Source organism: Mustela nigripes, chromosome 17, assembly GCF_022355385.1.
Source record: "Mustela nigripes isolate SB6536 chromosome 17, MUSNIG.SB6536, whole genome shotgun sequence".
NCBI lineage: Eukaryota > Metazoa > Chordata > Mammalia > Carnivora > Mustelidae > Mustela > Mustela nigripes.
In genome coordinates this window covers 12729538-12743587 of record NC_081573.1, presented here as the reverse complement: position 1 = coordinate 12743587, position 14050 = coordinate 12729538, and the positions used below count along the sequence as shown (strand labels likewise).

Genomic DNA, 14050 nt, shown 5'->3' with positions numbered 1-14050 from the left:
AGTGCCTTCAAACCTGAGGTGTATTCATTGCTACTAGAGTATCTTCCAGTGAGCTGGGAAACGTGGACACCTAGGTACAAACACAAAGGCCTGTATGTGTTCGTACATGCGCACGCACACACATGTACAGCAGTACCTCAATGCACATTCTGTTATTCCCCCATATTATGTCAATAGTGAAAACTCTGAAATCAGCATGTTTAGTAGTATGCTAAATTCTAAAAGACCTCTCAAAATCATTTCAGAATTGTTCTTCCCAAACCACTACAAAAACCAAACCTAGAAAAGCTATCAGGATTTGTTTGTTAGTCCCTGCCGCCACCAACCTGACCAAGGCAGGGTAGAGCACACAGATGGATGATTGGTTCTACAGAGAGGCAGAAGTACAGCCAGATGTTCCCACTTGGTAATCTCAGAGGAAGCTTCTTTAGTTCAGGCATTAGGGACATTGGGTTTGTGTTAAGGGTCTCCCATCCAAAGAGGTAGGGATGTGGCCCGTTGAGAAAGATGGAGAAAATGGAAAGCACAAGGCGGCGACCCTAGTGTCTCCAACACAGTTGGGAGGGCTGGGAAGTGTACAGATCATGGGGCACTGAGCCATAACTCAAAAAAGGACATGGTATCTGGAGGGCAAGAGAGAGCCCTAGATGCACTGGTGGGAAGAATGGAATGGAGCTCCTGACTAGTTTCCACAGGGTGTCCAAGAATGACTGTTCCGAGTGGGCGGGGAGGCCGGATCCCACAAATGGAAAACTGGCAAGATGGGAATAAATTTCAATGAGAAGAAAATGCTTACATACCCTCTTTTACAGACTGAATTGCCTCCCACCCCAAACTTACACACTGAAGCCCTAACCCCCCATGTAACTGTATTTGGAGATAGGGCCTGGAGGGAGGGAATGGGATGAGGCCCTAATCCCACAGCCTCGATATCCTTATAAGAGGAAGAGCAGAGATTACCCTTTCATCATGTGCACACAGAAGAAAGGCCATGTGCAAGGACACAGTGAGAAGGCGGCTATCTACAAACGGGGAAGAGAGGTCTCGCTAGAAACCAACCCGGACAGCACCTTGGTCTTGGACTTCTAGCAAAGAACAACTCCAGAACTGAGACAAAATCAGTTTCTGTGGTAAAAGCCACCCACCCTAAGGTATCCGGTTGTGGGAGCCTGAATGGACTAATACAGGCCTTCATCATGCTCTGGGTTGAGTTTGTAAACCAGTGTCAACCAGTGCGACTGCTTTGGAAAGCAAACAGCACATTCACACTGAGAACCAATATGATGTTTGTATCCCTTGAATCTTAAGTTTTAGACACGGTGATTTTTCTTAAAAACTTAAAACTTAGAAAAGCTATATAAAATAATGAGATGCTGAAATCCTTTCTGGCTGTAGCTGGAATATTTAAAGCATTGAGGAAACCTCACGGTGGCCTGGTGGTGGTTAGACTTCTCACGTGGTGTCACTGGGTTCCGAGCACAAGCGTCCCAGTGAGTGAGGCAGAAACTGCATGGCCTCTTCTGAGTCTGTGTTCATGCCTCTCATTCTTCCTTGTTGGGTCTTCAACTTCTGTGTCAGTAACTGAGACATGCCAGCAACTCTCCCAAGTAAATGAGGCCCTCTGGTCAGGAGCACATGTCCCTGCCATTTTCCTGACACTCTGGTGTAACTTCAAGTTCCCTCCACTGGTGTGGCCCTGCTGGGCAGGAAACGTGTATCTCGCTCACCATGGAGAGTGGCAGTGATACTGTGGGCACCTCCCCATGGTTCCCAACTCCGGGCTGTATTCCTGTGTGTGTTATTGTGGGGGCAGGAGAGCTGGGGCTGTGTGGGACAAGAGCTTGTGTGACTCAGTTTCAGTCACCTGCCATTTTCAAAGGAGTGCGAAACAGTGTGGTTGGTTTCATTTTTACTGACCTGAACTCAAATTGGGAAGCCTTAACCTTTCCCAGATGCAGTGTTCTCCGATGAGAAGTATCTCCCTAGAGAGTGAACTGTGCCTGACCCACTTCCTGTACTAGATTTAGGGGTAGGAGCCTCATTACATTCACCTAAAGAAGCGCATCTACTCAGAACATCTGGTTTCCTTGAGGACAAGACACAACACAAGGAGAGAAGCCCAGGAAAAGGGAGGAGGATAAAACAGCTGACCGGAGGACCAAGGCCACTGAGCCGCCCAGTCCCATCCAGCCACTGGCTGGGTCCCTGTGGCAAATGACCGGAAAGGAGGCTACAGCGAACTGACATATGCCTCAAAAGTCAAATATACACTGGATTTCAAAGGTGCCCTATACAGAAGTAAGCAAAACATCTCATGGGTGGTCTCTTATAGTGGCACGCTGGAAGGGGGACATTTGGGATCTACAGGAACAGGCATTAATTTCACCTTTCTTCTTGCTTCTTAAATGGGACTATGACGGGCGCCTGGGTGGCTCAGTGGGTTAAGCCGCTGCCTTCGGCTCAGGTCATGATCTCAGGGTGCTGGGATCGAGTCCCGCGTCGGGCTCTCTGCTCAGCAGGGAGCCTGCTTCCTCCTCTCTCTCTGCCTGCCTCTCTGCCTGCTTGTGATCTCTCTCTGTCAAATAAATAAATAAAATCTTTAAAAATAAATAAATAAATAAATGGGACTATGACAATAGTTAAAGTTCCTGATGTGGCCTGCATAGTTTCTACCAGAGACAGCTGTTTTCTTAAGTAGCTTATGAAGTCCGATAAAGGGAGAGGAGGCATTGCACAAGCACACTGGGGACTATGGGAAGACTATTCGTAATAGTTTTCCCCCAGGGGAGAAATTTCAAGTTAACTGGGAACTTACATCCCGGCATTGTGATCAGAAAATCAAACCAACCGGGCGCCTGGGTGGCTCAGTGGGTTAAGCCACTGCCTTCGGCTCAGGTCATGATCTCAGAGTCCTGGGATCGAGTCCCGCATTGGGCTCTCTGCTCAGCAGGGAGCCTGCTTCCTCCTCTCTCTCTCTGCCCGCCTCTCTGCCTACTTGTGATCTCTCTCTGTCAAACAAATAAATAAAATCTTTAAAAAAAAAAAAAGAAAAAAGAAAATCAAACCAACCGACAGAACCCTGATGGTTGGTGACCAAATCCAGCCAATGTAATTTAAGTATGGGTTCTAATGAGGATGGCAAGTCACCGTTCAAGGGTCGTGGTTGTCAGAGAGACTGCTGTGAGCGGATTCAGGATTTAATGTAGTACTGTGGACCCTCAAGATAAATAACACAGAAACAAAAGCTTCTTCTTTTTTTTTTTTTTTAAAGATTTTATTTATTTATTTGACAGAGAGAAATCACAAGTAGATGGAGAGGCAGGCAGAGAGAGAGGGGGAAGCAGGCTCCCTGCTGAGCAGAGAGCCCGATGCGGGACTCGATCCCAGGACTCTGAGATCATGACCTGAGCCGAAGGCAGCGGCTTAACCCACTGAGCCACCCAGGCGCCCAGAAACAAAAGCTTCTTAAAACACCAGGAAGAAGACTCAGTGAACAACAATTGAGAGATTAACTCATACATTTCTCAACAGAGATAAACCTTGCAAAACGTAACGTTTCAATGTGGAGGCACTATTGTTGCTAAAATGGTGGCTTAACAAAGGAAAAATATTCCTTTTTTGTGGAACAGCAACATGTGTGTTTTCTAATGCCTGTGAGTCCTGTAGAGGAACTTAGAGCCACCCTGTACCATCCATAAGCACCCCTCCCCAAAACGTCACACGTAGTAATGATAAATTCTGTGTATCCGGTTCCTGTATACAGAACGCATTTGTGGGGTTTCTCACTGCTTTGAAAATCCTAGTTTGGAATATCGAATCCTTGGACAGAAGCCATCTCCAGATCGGCTACATTTTGTCCCCCTTTTTCCTGTAGTTTCTGGGATGTGGCATTAGAGGGCACTCATGACAAGGCCCTCAACACGAACGAACTCCACGTTCCCCTTCTGCCTCCAACCTGCTGTCCAGGGATGGGCGACCTAGAGCTCTGGGTTCCCGCAGTCATGTCCATCCCTTTGGTTGGAGGGCGTTCAGGCCGCAGACCGGGCACCCAGGCTCGTGTGTGCTTGTACCAGTGTTTCCGTCAAGGACGGCTGGGTCAGGCCCAGAAGGGACGAGCTGGGGCTTCGGGCTCTACAGCATCCTGGCCAGTGTGAGGTGGGCCTACACGGTGTGAGTCCTCTGGTGCTTGGTGAGCGACGAGCTGTGCGTGAAGGCCTTGCCACAGCCCCCACACATGTAGGGCTTCTCACCTGTGTGGATCCGCCGGTGCTGCGTGAGGTGTGTGCTCTGCCTGAAGGACTTCCCGCAGTGTGGGCACTCGTACGGCTTCTCGCCCGTGTGCGTGCGCTCGTGTTGGCTGAGTGACGAGCTGTGGCTGAAGGACTTGCCACACTCGTTGCACCCGTACGGCTTCTCCTTCGTGTGGATGCGCTGGTGCTCGATGAGCAGTGAGCTCTGGCTGAAGGCGCGGCCGCACGAGCTGCACTCATATGGCTTCTCGCCTGTGTGCACGCGCTGGTGCTGCACGAGCGGCGCGAGCTGGCTGAAGGCGCGGCCACATGCGCGGCACTCATATGGCTTCTCGCCCGTGTGGATGCGCTGGTGCTTGGTGAGCGATGAGCTGTGGCTGAAGGCCTTGCCACAGTCGCCACACGCATACGGCTTCTCACCCGTGTGGATGCGCTGGTGCTGTGTGAGGTGTGTGCTCTGCCTGAAGGACTTCCCGCACTGGCCGCACTCGTACGGCTTCTCGCCCGTGTGCGTGCGCTCGTGCTGGCTAAGCGACGAGCTGTGGCTGAAGGTCTTGCCACACTCGTTGCACCCGTACGGCTTCTCGCCCGTGTGGATGCGCCGGTGCTCAGTGAGGAGCGTGCTCTGGCTGAAGGCCTTGCCGCACTCATCACATTCGTACGGCTTCTCGCCGGTGTGCGTGCGCTGGTGCTGGATCAGCGGTGTGATCTGTGTGAAGGCCTTGCCACACGCGCGACATTCGTACGGCTTCTCGCCCGTGTGGATGCGTTGGTGTTTGGTTAGTGATGAGCTGTGGCTGAAGGCCTTGCCGCAGTCGCCGCACGCGTAGGGCTTCTCGCCTGTGTGGATGCGCAGGTGCTGCGTGAGGTGAATGCTCTGGCGGAAGGCCTTGCCGCACTGGCCGCACTCATAGGGCTTCTCGCCCGTGTGCGTGCGCTCGTGCTGGCTGAAGGAGGACCTGAAGCTGAAGGCCTTGCCGCACTCGCCGCACTCGTAGGGCTTCTCCCCAGTATGTGTCCTCTGGTGCTGGATCAGCGGGGCGATCTGGTTGAAGGTCTTCCCACACTGAGTGCACTTGTAAGGCTTCTCGCCTGTGTGGATTCTCTGGTGCTTGGTAAGCGCTGAGCTGTTGCGGAAGCCCTTTCCGCACTCGTGACACTCGTAGGGCCTCTCTCCTGTGTGTGTTCGGTGGTGCTCGATAAGAGCTGAGCTGTGACTAAATGCCTTTCCACAGGCCTGGCACTTGTAGGGCTTCTCCTTTGCATACGTTTTTGGTTGAGCATTGAACCCTGGGTCTGGCTTTCCCCTCTTCACGCGTGTCCCCAGCATGTGGAGGCCTTGCCTTTCAGGAGTCATCGCCTGAGGTGGGAGACGGGGGCTTAGAATCAAGTTTTCCCCGAACCCATTCCCCTGCTGCTGCTGCTGCATGGGGGTCCTCACAGGCGTGAAGGCTGCCTGCACCATGCGGCTGTCTTGGCTCTCGTGACTCTGTCCCCAGTGGCCCTCGGCATTGTTACCCTCGGCATCCCACAGACCTTCCCACAGGAACCTTTCCACCAGGTCACTGCTGCTTCTTTCTTCCGTGATGTCCTGCTTTGGAGAGGACAGTCTGGTTTTGGGTCTAGTTTCCAGGTCTGAAAGAAACAAAAATGGAGATGCCCCTTAATTCCAGTTTGGGGGGGGGGGGGAGAATTTGCAATGGGCGGGTGGCTAAAGACTAAAACTGGTGGTTTGGAAAGGCTGAAGGCACCAGTGGCTTCGACCACTTAAAAATACAGCTTCGCACAAAACAAACTGAGGGTTGCCGGGCGGAGGGGGTTTGGGAGAAGGGGGTGGGATTATGGACATTGGGGAGGGTATGTGATTTGGTGAGTGCTGTGAAGTGTGTAAACCTGGTGATTCACAGACCTGTACCCCTGGGGATAAAAATATATGTTTATAAAAAATAAAAAAAAAATTAAAATAGATCAAAAAAAAAAATACAGCTTCGCAGATCAGAGGAGGAACAGGAGCAGGGAAAAAGGCACGGGGAATCGTCAGAGACGGGGCATTTGGCAAGGGGAACGCGGAGAATGAGGGCACGGAGAGGATGCAGGGCAGACAGCGAGTATCCAGGCAAGCATCCGGGGAAGCTGTCAGCAGAAGCCCCAGGCTGGAAGGGGCTGAGCAATGGCCAGGCCCTGGCGAAAGCCGCCCCTGAGTGCCAGGCGCCAATGGAGGAAGACCTGCCTCTCACCGGTGAAGGACCAGCCGGCGCAGCCCTGACGCTGCTGCTCCAGCTCGGCCAGATCTAGAGAAACCACCAGCTCCTCAGACTGGAGCCGGCTGACGTGTGTACGGCCAGAGGCAGGGATAAGTGACCGGAGGTGAGCAAGAGGACTTGGATCTCGTCTGTTGGGTCTGTTTCAGCCACTGGGAGCCCCCAAGGGCACGGCTTCTGTCCACCTTGGTCACCACTGCGCCACCACCCACGGCAGAGGCCAGCAGACATGCTGAATGAACAAACGAATGCATCCCCTCCTCCCCCTTCCTGGCAGGACTGCCTTCTGGCCTGGTACCCAGGGTGCCCTGCACAGCCACAGCCTCAGCCTGGCGTCCCCAGCTCAGCACTGGACTGGCTTAAACGTGTGAGGGGGCAACCTGCCATTTACATCACACTCTGATGAAGTGTTCAGGAAAAAAAAAAAAAGAGCTCAAGCCACATGTGGCTGGCAAAACAGTGGTCCCCAATACGGCCACATTCTAATTCCTGGAACCAGTGAGGAAGCGGTCACAAGTGTTCTGATCTGTGAGTGAGGGACATGGGAGGGCCAGAGTGACGGGAGTGACGGGAGAAGACCAGAGTGAAGGGAGAATACCTCAGAGCTGTGCTCACTGGGAGGATGGATGAGGCTGTGGGTCAAGGAATGCGGGCACGTCTGGGAGCCGGAAGGAGAAAGGACATGGGTTCTCGCAGGCTCCTCAGGAGGAATGCTGCCTGCTGCCCCTGGACTGCAGCACCAACACCAACACTGGAACTGGGAGACAATTCCTGCTGCTTTAAGCCACTAAGCTGCTGGCAATTCATTACAACACCCACAGAAAGCGAATGTCCTAGACAAGGGCTGCTTGCTCCTGAAACTATAGAGACGTGGTTGTGACTCCTCCTACACACTGGCCATTCTTCCTGGGCCCTGGTGACAGGCTGCTGCTTAAACTAGGTCAGGGCCTGACACCAGTGCGGGAAAACTCCACTTCCTACAGAGCTGGTACTGGTCGCAGGAGCTGAGTAAGATGTACCAAGAACACAGACTGCACAGACATGCGGAAGTGCCCAGATGGGATCTACCAACCCACAGTCAGGTGAGTCGTTAAAGATTCTGTGGTTTAAATCTCTGAGGTGAGAGGGTTTGTTACAGAGAAAGAGCAGGCTGCTGCCCCACCCCAGTGCCTTTGCACTTGTTGGTCCTTCCGCCTGGAATTCTGTTCTCCCAGCCTTCTCGAGGTGGCACTGTTCTCATGACTCGGGCTTCAGCTCACACATCACCTCCCTGGAGAGGCTAGCCTCCTCTCTGCTCAGGTCCTCCCCACAACCTAGGGCGGGGGGAGGGCGCCCCGCGCCCAGCCTCAGTATTCATCATACACCGTAAGTATCTTGTGCAGCTATGATTCTACCTGCTTACTGCGTACCCCTTCCCTCACCAAGGATGTTGGCTCACTGAAGGCCTCACTCACAGGAGAACAGGTCCTTGGTGCACGTTTACTGAAGACTGAGTCATCAGTTCGCTCTGAAGAATTCGAGGGCAGATATGGAGAGAGAGTGCCACGGGGCTGAATGGGCTCCTCCCAGCCCTGCAGGGCTCTCCCCTCACCTGGGCACACATGCTGGGGAACCCCTGCATCTGCCACCCATAGCTCCTCCTGCTCCAGCGGGGAAATGACATTCGGCCTGGGGAGCCAGCATTCTGCTCAATGGGGAGGATCCATGAGTATGCGCTGGTATTCCAGGACCCTTCTCATCCTTCTGTCCAGTCCACCTTCCTTCCTCCGCGACCCACTTGGCTGCAGGCCCCAAAGGCCACAGCTGTGGTAGAGGCCCCGATTCCTGGCCCTGTACGGACCCAACCCTGGCTTTGGGCAGAGGGCTGTGTGACCCAGCTCCAGCCAGTCAGAGCTCTGCTGCTCCCCCGACCAACAGCTAGCAACAAGGACCAGTGTGGAGGGGACTTGGCTGCCACACAAGACGACCCACGGGCCTTCCAAGGGGGCCCAGGACAAGACACAGATGAGGTACTATGGCAGCTCCCATCACCTCTAGGGGGCCCATCTGCGAATGGAGGCAGAAGGTAACGCACTGGCAAGACTTGGCCCTGGACCCAGATGGAGGAGGTATGAAGGGAGAGGGCTCCTGAGAGACCACAGGAAGACTCAGGTCTACCCTGGGATTCTGCAGTCATGGGACCCACTAGGGCCCTCTTAACCCATGATTTTTGGCTCCTGGCATTTTCAGGTGGGATCTGTAACTTGAAACCAAACATCAGGTCTCTAAAACCCCAAACTACTCCTAGGCATTTGTTTTTAAGGCCTAGACCTACCCCAACTGTTAAACCAGGAGAATTAGAGTCTGTGCTGGGCGCAGACCATCGGGTGTTCAAGTGTGGCCTTACCCACGGAGACCAGGAGCCTGCAGGTCTCCAGCATCACATCGAGGTACAGGGTCCTCTGAGCAGGCTCCAGCTGCCCCCACTCCTCCCGGGTGAAGTCCACGACCACGTCCTCAAAGGTCACTTGCTCCTGAAACAAATGTCACACACAGGTGTTCTTACCCAGGCCAACCCCAGCGATGGCTGTTAGTGGGAGCAGCTGGCAGACAGGGACAGCCAAGATGAGTGGGGGAGGGGTTTTCTCAGGTCTGAGAATTTGGACCACGTTTTCCCGGGGGTGTGTGTGTCTGGGGGCTCTGCTGGAGAAAAGGGGGTCTTAGGATATAAGAGGACACACCCAAGTCATGCAAACACAGGACCCCTGAAATGCCATCATGGCTGTGACCGAGGAAGGGGCACAAAGCAGCCCCGGGAGGCTGAAAACCTCCCACGAGTCAGGTAGAATGTCCCCTGGTGTCCACAGCTGCAGTCACCAAGCTGCAGATTCCTGTCAGTCTACACTGCCCACAAACAAATACCTGAATGCAAAGTGGGGAGAAAGAAAGGAGCCAGTGGAGTGGTGGGAAGAACAAGGGAGTGAACCCAGATGGGAGGGGTGTCCAGTGATGGGACCCCTGGAAACCATTTCTTAGTCTAATTTTGGACATTTACATATTGGGGTAAAAACACAATCCCCAAAGAGAAAGCCTAATGGTGGCTCCTCGGGTGATCCTCGTCACCACCACACTTGTGTATGTTTTCTGAAATTCCTACACAAGGCCAATTTCTTCCGGGATTGGGTTGGGAATTCATGATTTTCTCAAAGGCACGTGAGGGGCAGGGGGGCAGCCATCCCCCACAAAGGCAGTTTCTTCTCACCAAATCAAGTGCTGTGGATGGCTGGGGCGGGAGGGTGGGGGCAGAGGCAAAGTCCACGGCTCACCCTGACACTGGGTGTCACTGCCCCGAGTGAGGGACACAGACAGGGTGCCCAAATACTAGATCCTGGCCTAGCAAGCAGCATCTGCCTCTGCTAACATTCCTCCCACCAGAGGCGGGGAGATGTGGGGCAGCAGACGGTGTGAACTAGGCATCTGGGGGTGGTGCTGTCCAGACTCATCCTGAGACGGATGGGGCTTCAAACTCCAGCCCCAGGTCCATCCTGCACCTCCCTGCCCTCGTCTGTGATTTAGTGAGAATTCCCCAAGGAGGCTGCTGGGAGGCATAAAGAGATTCCCGTGATGTGTGTGCCAGGCCCCGCACAGAATGGGTGCTTTACCTGCGTAAGCCCCCATTCAGGCCGGTGTGCTGGAGGCTCGGGGCAGGGTTGATTTTCTTTGACCAATTTCCCCATTTCTGCTACATTTTCCCCACTTAGTAGGTCTTAGTGGTTCTCTGTAGAGTCCCAGTGAGCGTGGGTCCCTGTTCTGGGCACTGCAGAGGCCAGGTAACAACAGACACTCCCCTAGCCACAGGGTGCTCTTGCTCTAGTCGCAGAGTCTGGGAGCTGCCGGAAAAAATGGGAGGCCGGGAGGGGCGCTGCGGGAATGGTCATGCAGAGGTCTGCAAGAGCCACAAAGGCACTGGGATGTGTGCTGAGCGCTGGGGACATTTATGAGGGCACGTGGTCTGAGCTGGGCCCAAGTGTCCTGAGCTCAGGCCTGGCTTGGCCACTCCCAGCTGTGTGGCCTCAGGGCTGGGACGTGCTTCTGTGTCCTGGTTTCCTTATTGCAGCCTCCTGGGGCTGATGTGGGTGTAGGATGCGGTGCACCCACCGTGTGTCCAGCACTGACCACAGGCTTTGGCGTATTTCTACCCATTCACTGAGCGCCTACTGTGTTCTGGGTCTTTGCACACGGCAAAGATGGTCAGAACTGGTTCCCAAGGCCCTAAGCCTCAGGCCCCCCAACAGCTGGCCTAGGAAACCTTGTTCTCAGTTCTCCAGTTACATATATGTACCTGGCCCTTATGGAAAGTGCCTGGCATGGTTCCATCTTCAGGCCTTTACTCATGGTATTCCCCAGCCTGGAACATTCTTCCTGTGGGCCCTTGATCTCACTCCCAGCCCCCTTGCAGGTCTCTGGGGATCACTTCCTCAGGGAAGTCTTCTGGGCTATACTGGGTAATGCCTGGGGCCCAAGCCATCTTCTTCTGGGCCTCATTTTCTTGCACAACATGTGGCACATTTACATTCCTCATAGGAACTGTAAGCCCCATAGGGATGGTAATTTTTTGCTTGTCTGTTCCTGCACCTGCAATTCCTACAACAATGCCTAGAAGGGCACCTAGTCAATGGCAGGTTACCAAGGGGACTGAGTGGAGTGAGCGAGCTGGGAGTACACCGGAACCCTGTGTCAGGAAAGTGCTCGACACATCAGTGGAATGGACTAGCACTGTCTTCCAGGATAGAACAGGGCAGGTAAAGACTCAGGGAGATCCTCTCGGAGGTGGTGAGGTGGGAGATCTGGGGGAAGATGGAGCTGGCTGGGCACATTCCTGGTGGGGGCAGAGTAAGGGCAAAGGCCCTGAGAGCAGAATGAGTCTGATGGGGGTGTGAGGCCAGGCCTGGGAGGCCTGAGTGGGAGGGTGGTGGTATACTCACCGGGGCCCCAGCAGCAACGAGCCCAGCGGTCATTCCCTCCTTCTCTGGCTTCTTCCAGAAACAGCCAGTTCCTCTGCAGGCGGTTCTGGGGGGGAAGGGGATGCAAGAGACTGGGCAAGTGCCTGTGGTGATCAGAACCACGCACCCCAGGATGTGCATGCAAGTAGGAGGGGCTGTGGCTGCTAGAGCCCGGAGTCCTGTGCCCAGGCCAAACTCAACTGCAGCAAAACCTCAGCCTGGCATTCTCCAAGCACCTACTGTGTGCCCAGTGCTACTCCAGGCATTGCTGACAGACTACCTTGAATTCTCCTACCCCATTTCACAAATAGGAAAACTGAGGGCCATGGCTAGCAAAGGGCACACCCCCAGTTGCCCAAATGTTTGATATTTCTGTTACTATGACAGAAAGCTAGATAGGGGGTCTTTGGGTACTGTTTACCTCAGTTTCTCCAACTCATAAAATCAGAGTGGTGAGCCAGCACAGACATTATAGGAATTAAAGTGTGGCAAGGGCTGAAGATGGAGCATGGCACGCAGCAGGATAAACATGAAGGCAGTCAGTGCAGCAGGAAAAGCCTCTTACTTCAGTGAGCATCTCCAGAGTACCCACACCTCCTCCCTGAGTGCCCCTGATTCGGGCCCAAGGTTGTATGCATTTCCCTTGTGGCTCTACCTCCCCTTGACGCTTCCTGTGCTCCCCTGATTCCGGCCCATCCCGTCTGTGCCCCGTTGTCTCCACAGCAGTTTCCAAGATGGGAGTTCTCCTGTTCAGTGATGTGTTGACAGGTTTCTTACCATCTCCCTGATTCCCCTGGGGGCTCTGGGGTATAGGGTGGGGCCTGGCACCCAGGACATCTAAACATGTGCTTGATGAATTAATGACGGAGCCTGGATGGTACTCAGTAAGACTTTAACATGAGCCCGCTTCCTGGGTCCCCGGCGGCTGGGAGTAAAGTGTGTGCTCTTGGACTCCCTCACGATCATCCAGAGAAGCCGGCTGCTCACTAAGGTGACGCTGCAGGGACGACTTCGCAGGGGGCCTCGGCCCTCCCCACCCTCCAAACCCCGGACGTCCCACCGAAGCAGGGGAAGGCTGCAGGTCAGGTGGCGCGTCTCTGAAGGGTCAGACTAGCTGGTCACTCTGACCGTGACGCCCGTAGCCGGTGGCTCCCACCCCTTTGGCCAAAGCCAGGGCCCCACACTGACCCCAACTCCTACTCTCAGACCCGGGGACACCCCCACTCCTAATCGGGGCCCCGCCCACTCGGCCCCGCCCCCACCGCCCCTGAGGCGACCGGCCCCGGGCTCAAAGCAGGAAAAGGGACTCTCCACAGGCGCTCGCGGGAAGACCCCGGATCTCCTCCGGTCTCGGCCTCTCCCGTTCCGGCCACCCCAGCCTCACTTACCAGCTGGACCGCAGGACAAAGGCCGCGCCGTCACCGGCCGGGTCTGAGCTTGCGCAGGCGGGCGCCCAACTACATCTCCCAGAGGGCGGCGCGCGCACTTCCGGCCGTTTCCGTGCTCGCCTCGCCCGAGTCCGGAGCCGTGGCTACCGCGCTCGCAGTACGAGCTCGGCCTCGAGGACCCACGCCGGCCTTAGCCTCGCCGACCCGCCCTAAAACCCTCCCACGACGCATTCCCTTGTCTGATAACCGGGGACGAAGGCCACGCCCGCCGTTGACCGGGACTGCGCCTGCGCAGGCGGGCGCCGAACTACAACTCCCAGAGGTCCACTCAAGGGCCCGAGCGCCTCTGCCCCGGCAGTCCGGTCGCGCAGAGTTGGAGTTTTGACGCTGGTGCTTGAGGCGCCGTCGGAAGTGCCCGGTTCCCGCGGACTGTGTGGTGGGCCCCGCGAACGTCGCCCCCGCGCTCGTACCGCGGCCCCTGGCCGGGGACTAGCGTAGAGTGGTCAGGGGGTGAGGGAGGACGCGGAGCAGAGGCGGTGGGAAGACGCCGAGGGGCCCTCTCCGCCGGGAGGACGCGGCCGGGCTGAGGCGGCGGGCGCAGGGCTAGTGAGGGAGGTGAGTTCTCCGGGAGCAGCGACGTGCGGCGTTCACGGTGGACACTGTGCCGTAAACTTTATTGTTGTCCGACAAACTGGAGTATCCGGAAACAGCGGGAAATGCGAGACACAAAATGACACACACCCAAGTTGAAACAGAGACACCACGACCCGATACACGTGCGAGCCGTCGACACTTGCCACCGACCCCCCTCGCGGGCTCCAGGGATGCGTGTTTAAACTGCTCTTCGTCACTGTCACGTGTGCCTTTGAGCAGCAACGCAGTGTCCAGAGCCCGTGTGTCCGCACTGACGGAATCCGAAGCTGGTGGGACCAGGGCCGGCCGGGCGCCGGGCCCCGAGGATGGCAGCCAGCAGTGGGCCAGGCGCCAGTGGACGGGGTGTGCGCCGTGGCCGTTCAGCCCCACGAGCCAGACTTCCTTTCGCTGATGCGCGATCGGGCCGTGGGGCCGCGAGCGGACATGACTGCCCGAGGCTGAGCCTGGGCACTTGCCCGCTGAGAAAGACTGATTCCAGCCAGGGCTGGCGTGCTGGATCTGAAGCTGAGAAAACG

At 55.4% G+C, this 14050-nt stretch overlaps 1 protein-coding gene across 2 annotated transcripts; it reads right to left on the bottom strand.

Annotated features, from left to right (window-relative positions):
* Positions 1 to 3500: 3500 nt before the first annotated feature.
* Positions 3501 to 13138, bottom strand: LOC132005116 (zinc finger protein 135). Of its 2 annotated transcripts, XM_059381907.1 has the most exons (4): positions 12882 to 13138; positions 11476 to 11560; positions 8898 to 9024; positions 3501 to 5885 (listed from the first exon to the last, which is right to left on the bottom strand). In XM_059381907.1, the coding sequence occupies exons 2-4, from the start codon at positions 11506 to 11508 to the stop codon at positions 4162 to 4164; spliced, it is 1884 nt and encodes a 627-aa protein (XP_059237890.1). In that variant the 5' UTR covers positions 11509 to 11560; positions 12882 to 13138; the 3' UTR covers positions 3501 to 4161. The 2 variants fall into 2 exon arrangements, with proteins under 2 accessions (XP_059237890.1, XP_059237891.1); XM_059381908.1 differs by lacking the exons at positions 8898 to 9024; positions 11476 to 11560; positions 12882 to 13138 and having other exon boundaries at positions 3501 to 5610; positions 5787 to 5866.
* Positions 13139 to 14050: the final 912 nt, after the last annotated feature.

Excerpts from the sequence above, each read along its gene's own strand:
- LOC132005116 (XM_059381907.1), bottom strand. The coding sequence starts at position 11,508 with ATGACCGCTGGGCTCGTTGCTGCTGGGGCCCCG. Across the intron at positions 9,025-11,475 it reads TCGTTGCTGCTGGGGCCCCG|GAGCAAGTGACCTTTGAGGA; the intron begins GTGAGTATACCA and ends CATTTGTTTCAG. Across the intron at positions 5,886-8,897 it reads CAGGCTCCTGGTCTCCGTGG|ACCTGGAAACTAGACCCAAA; the intron begins GTAAGGCCACAC and ends TGTTTCTTTCAG.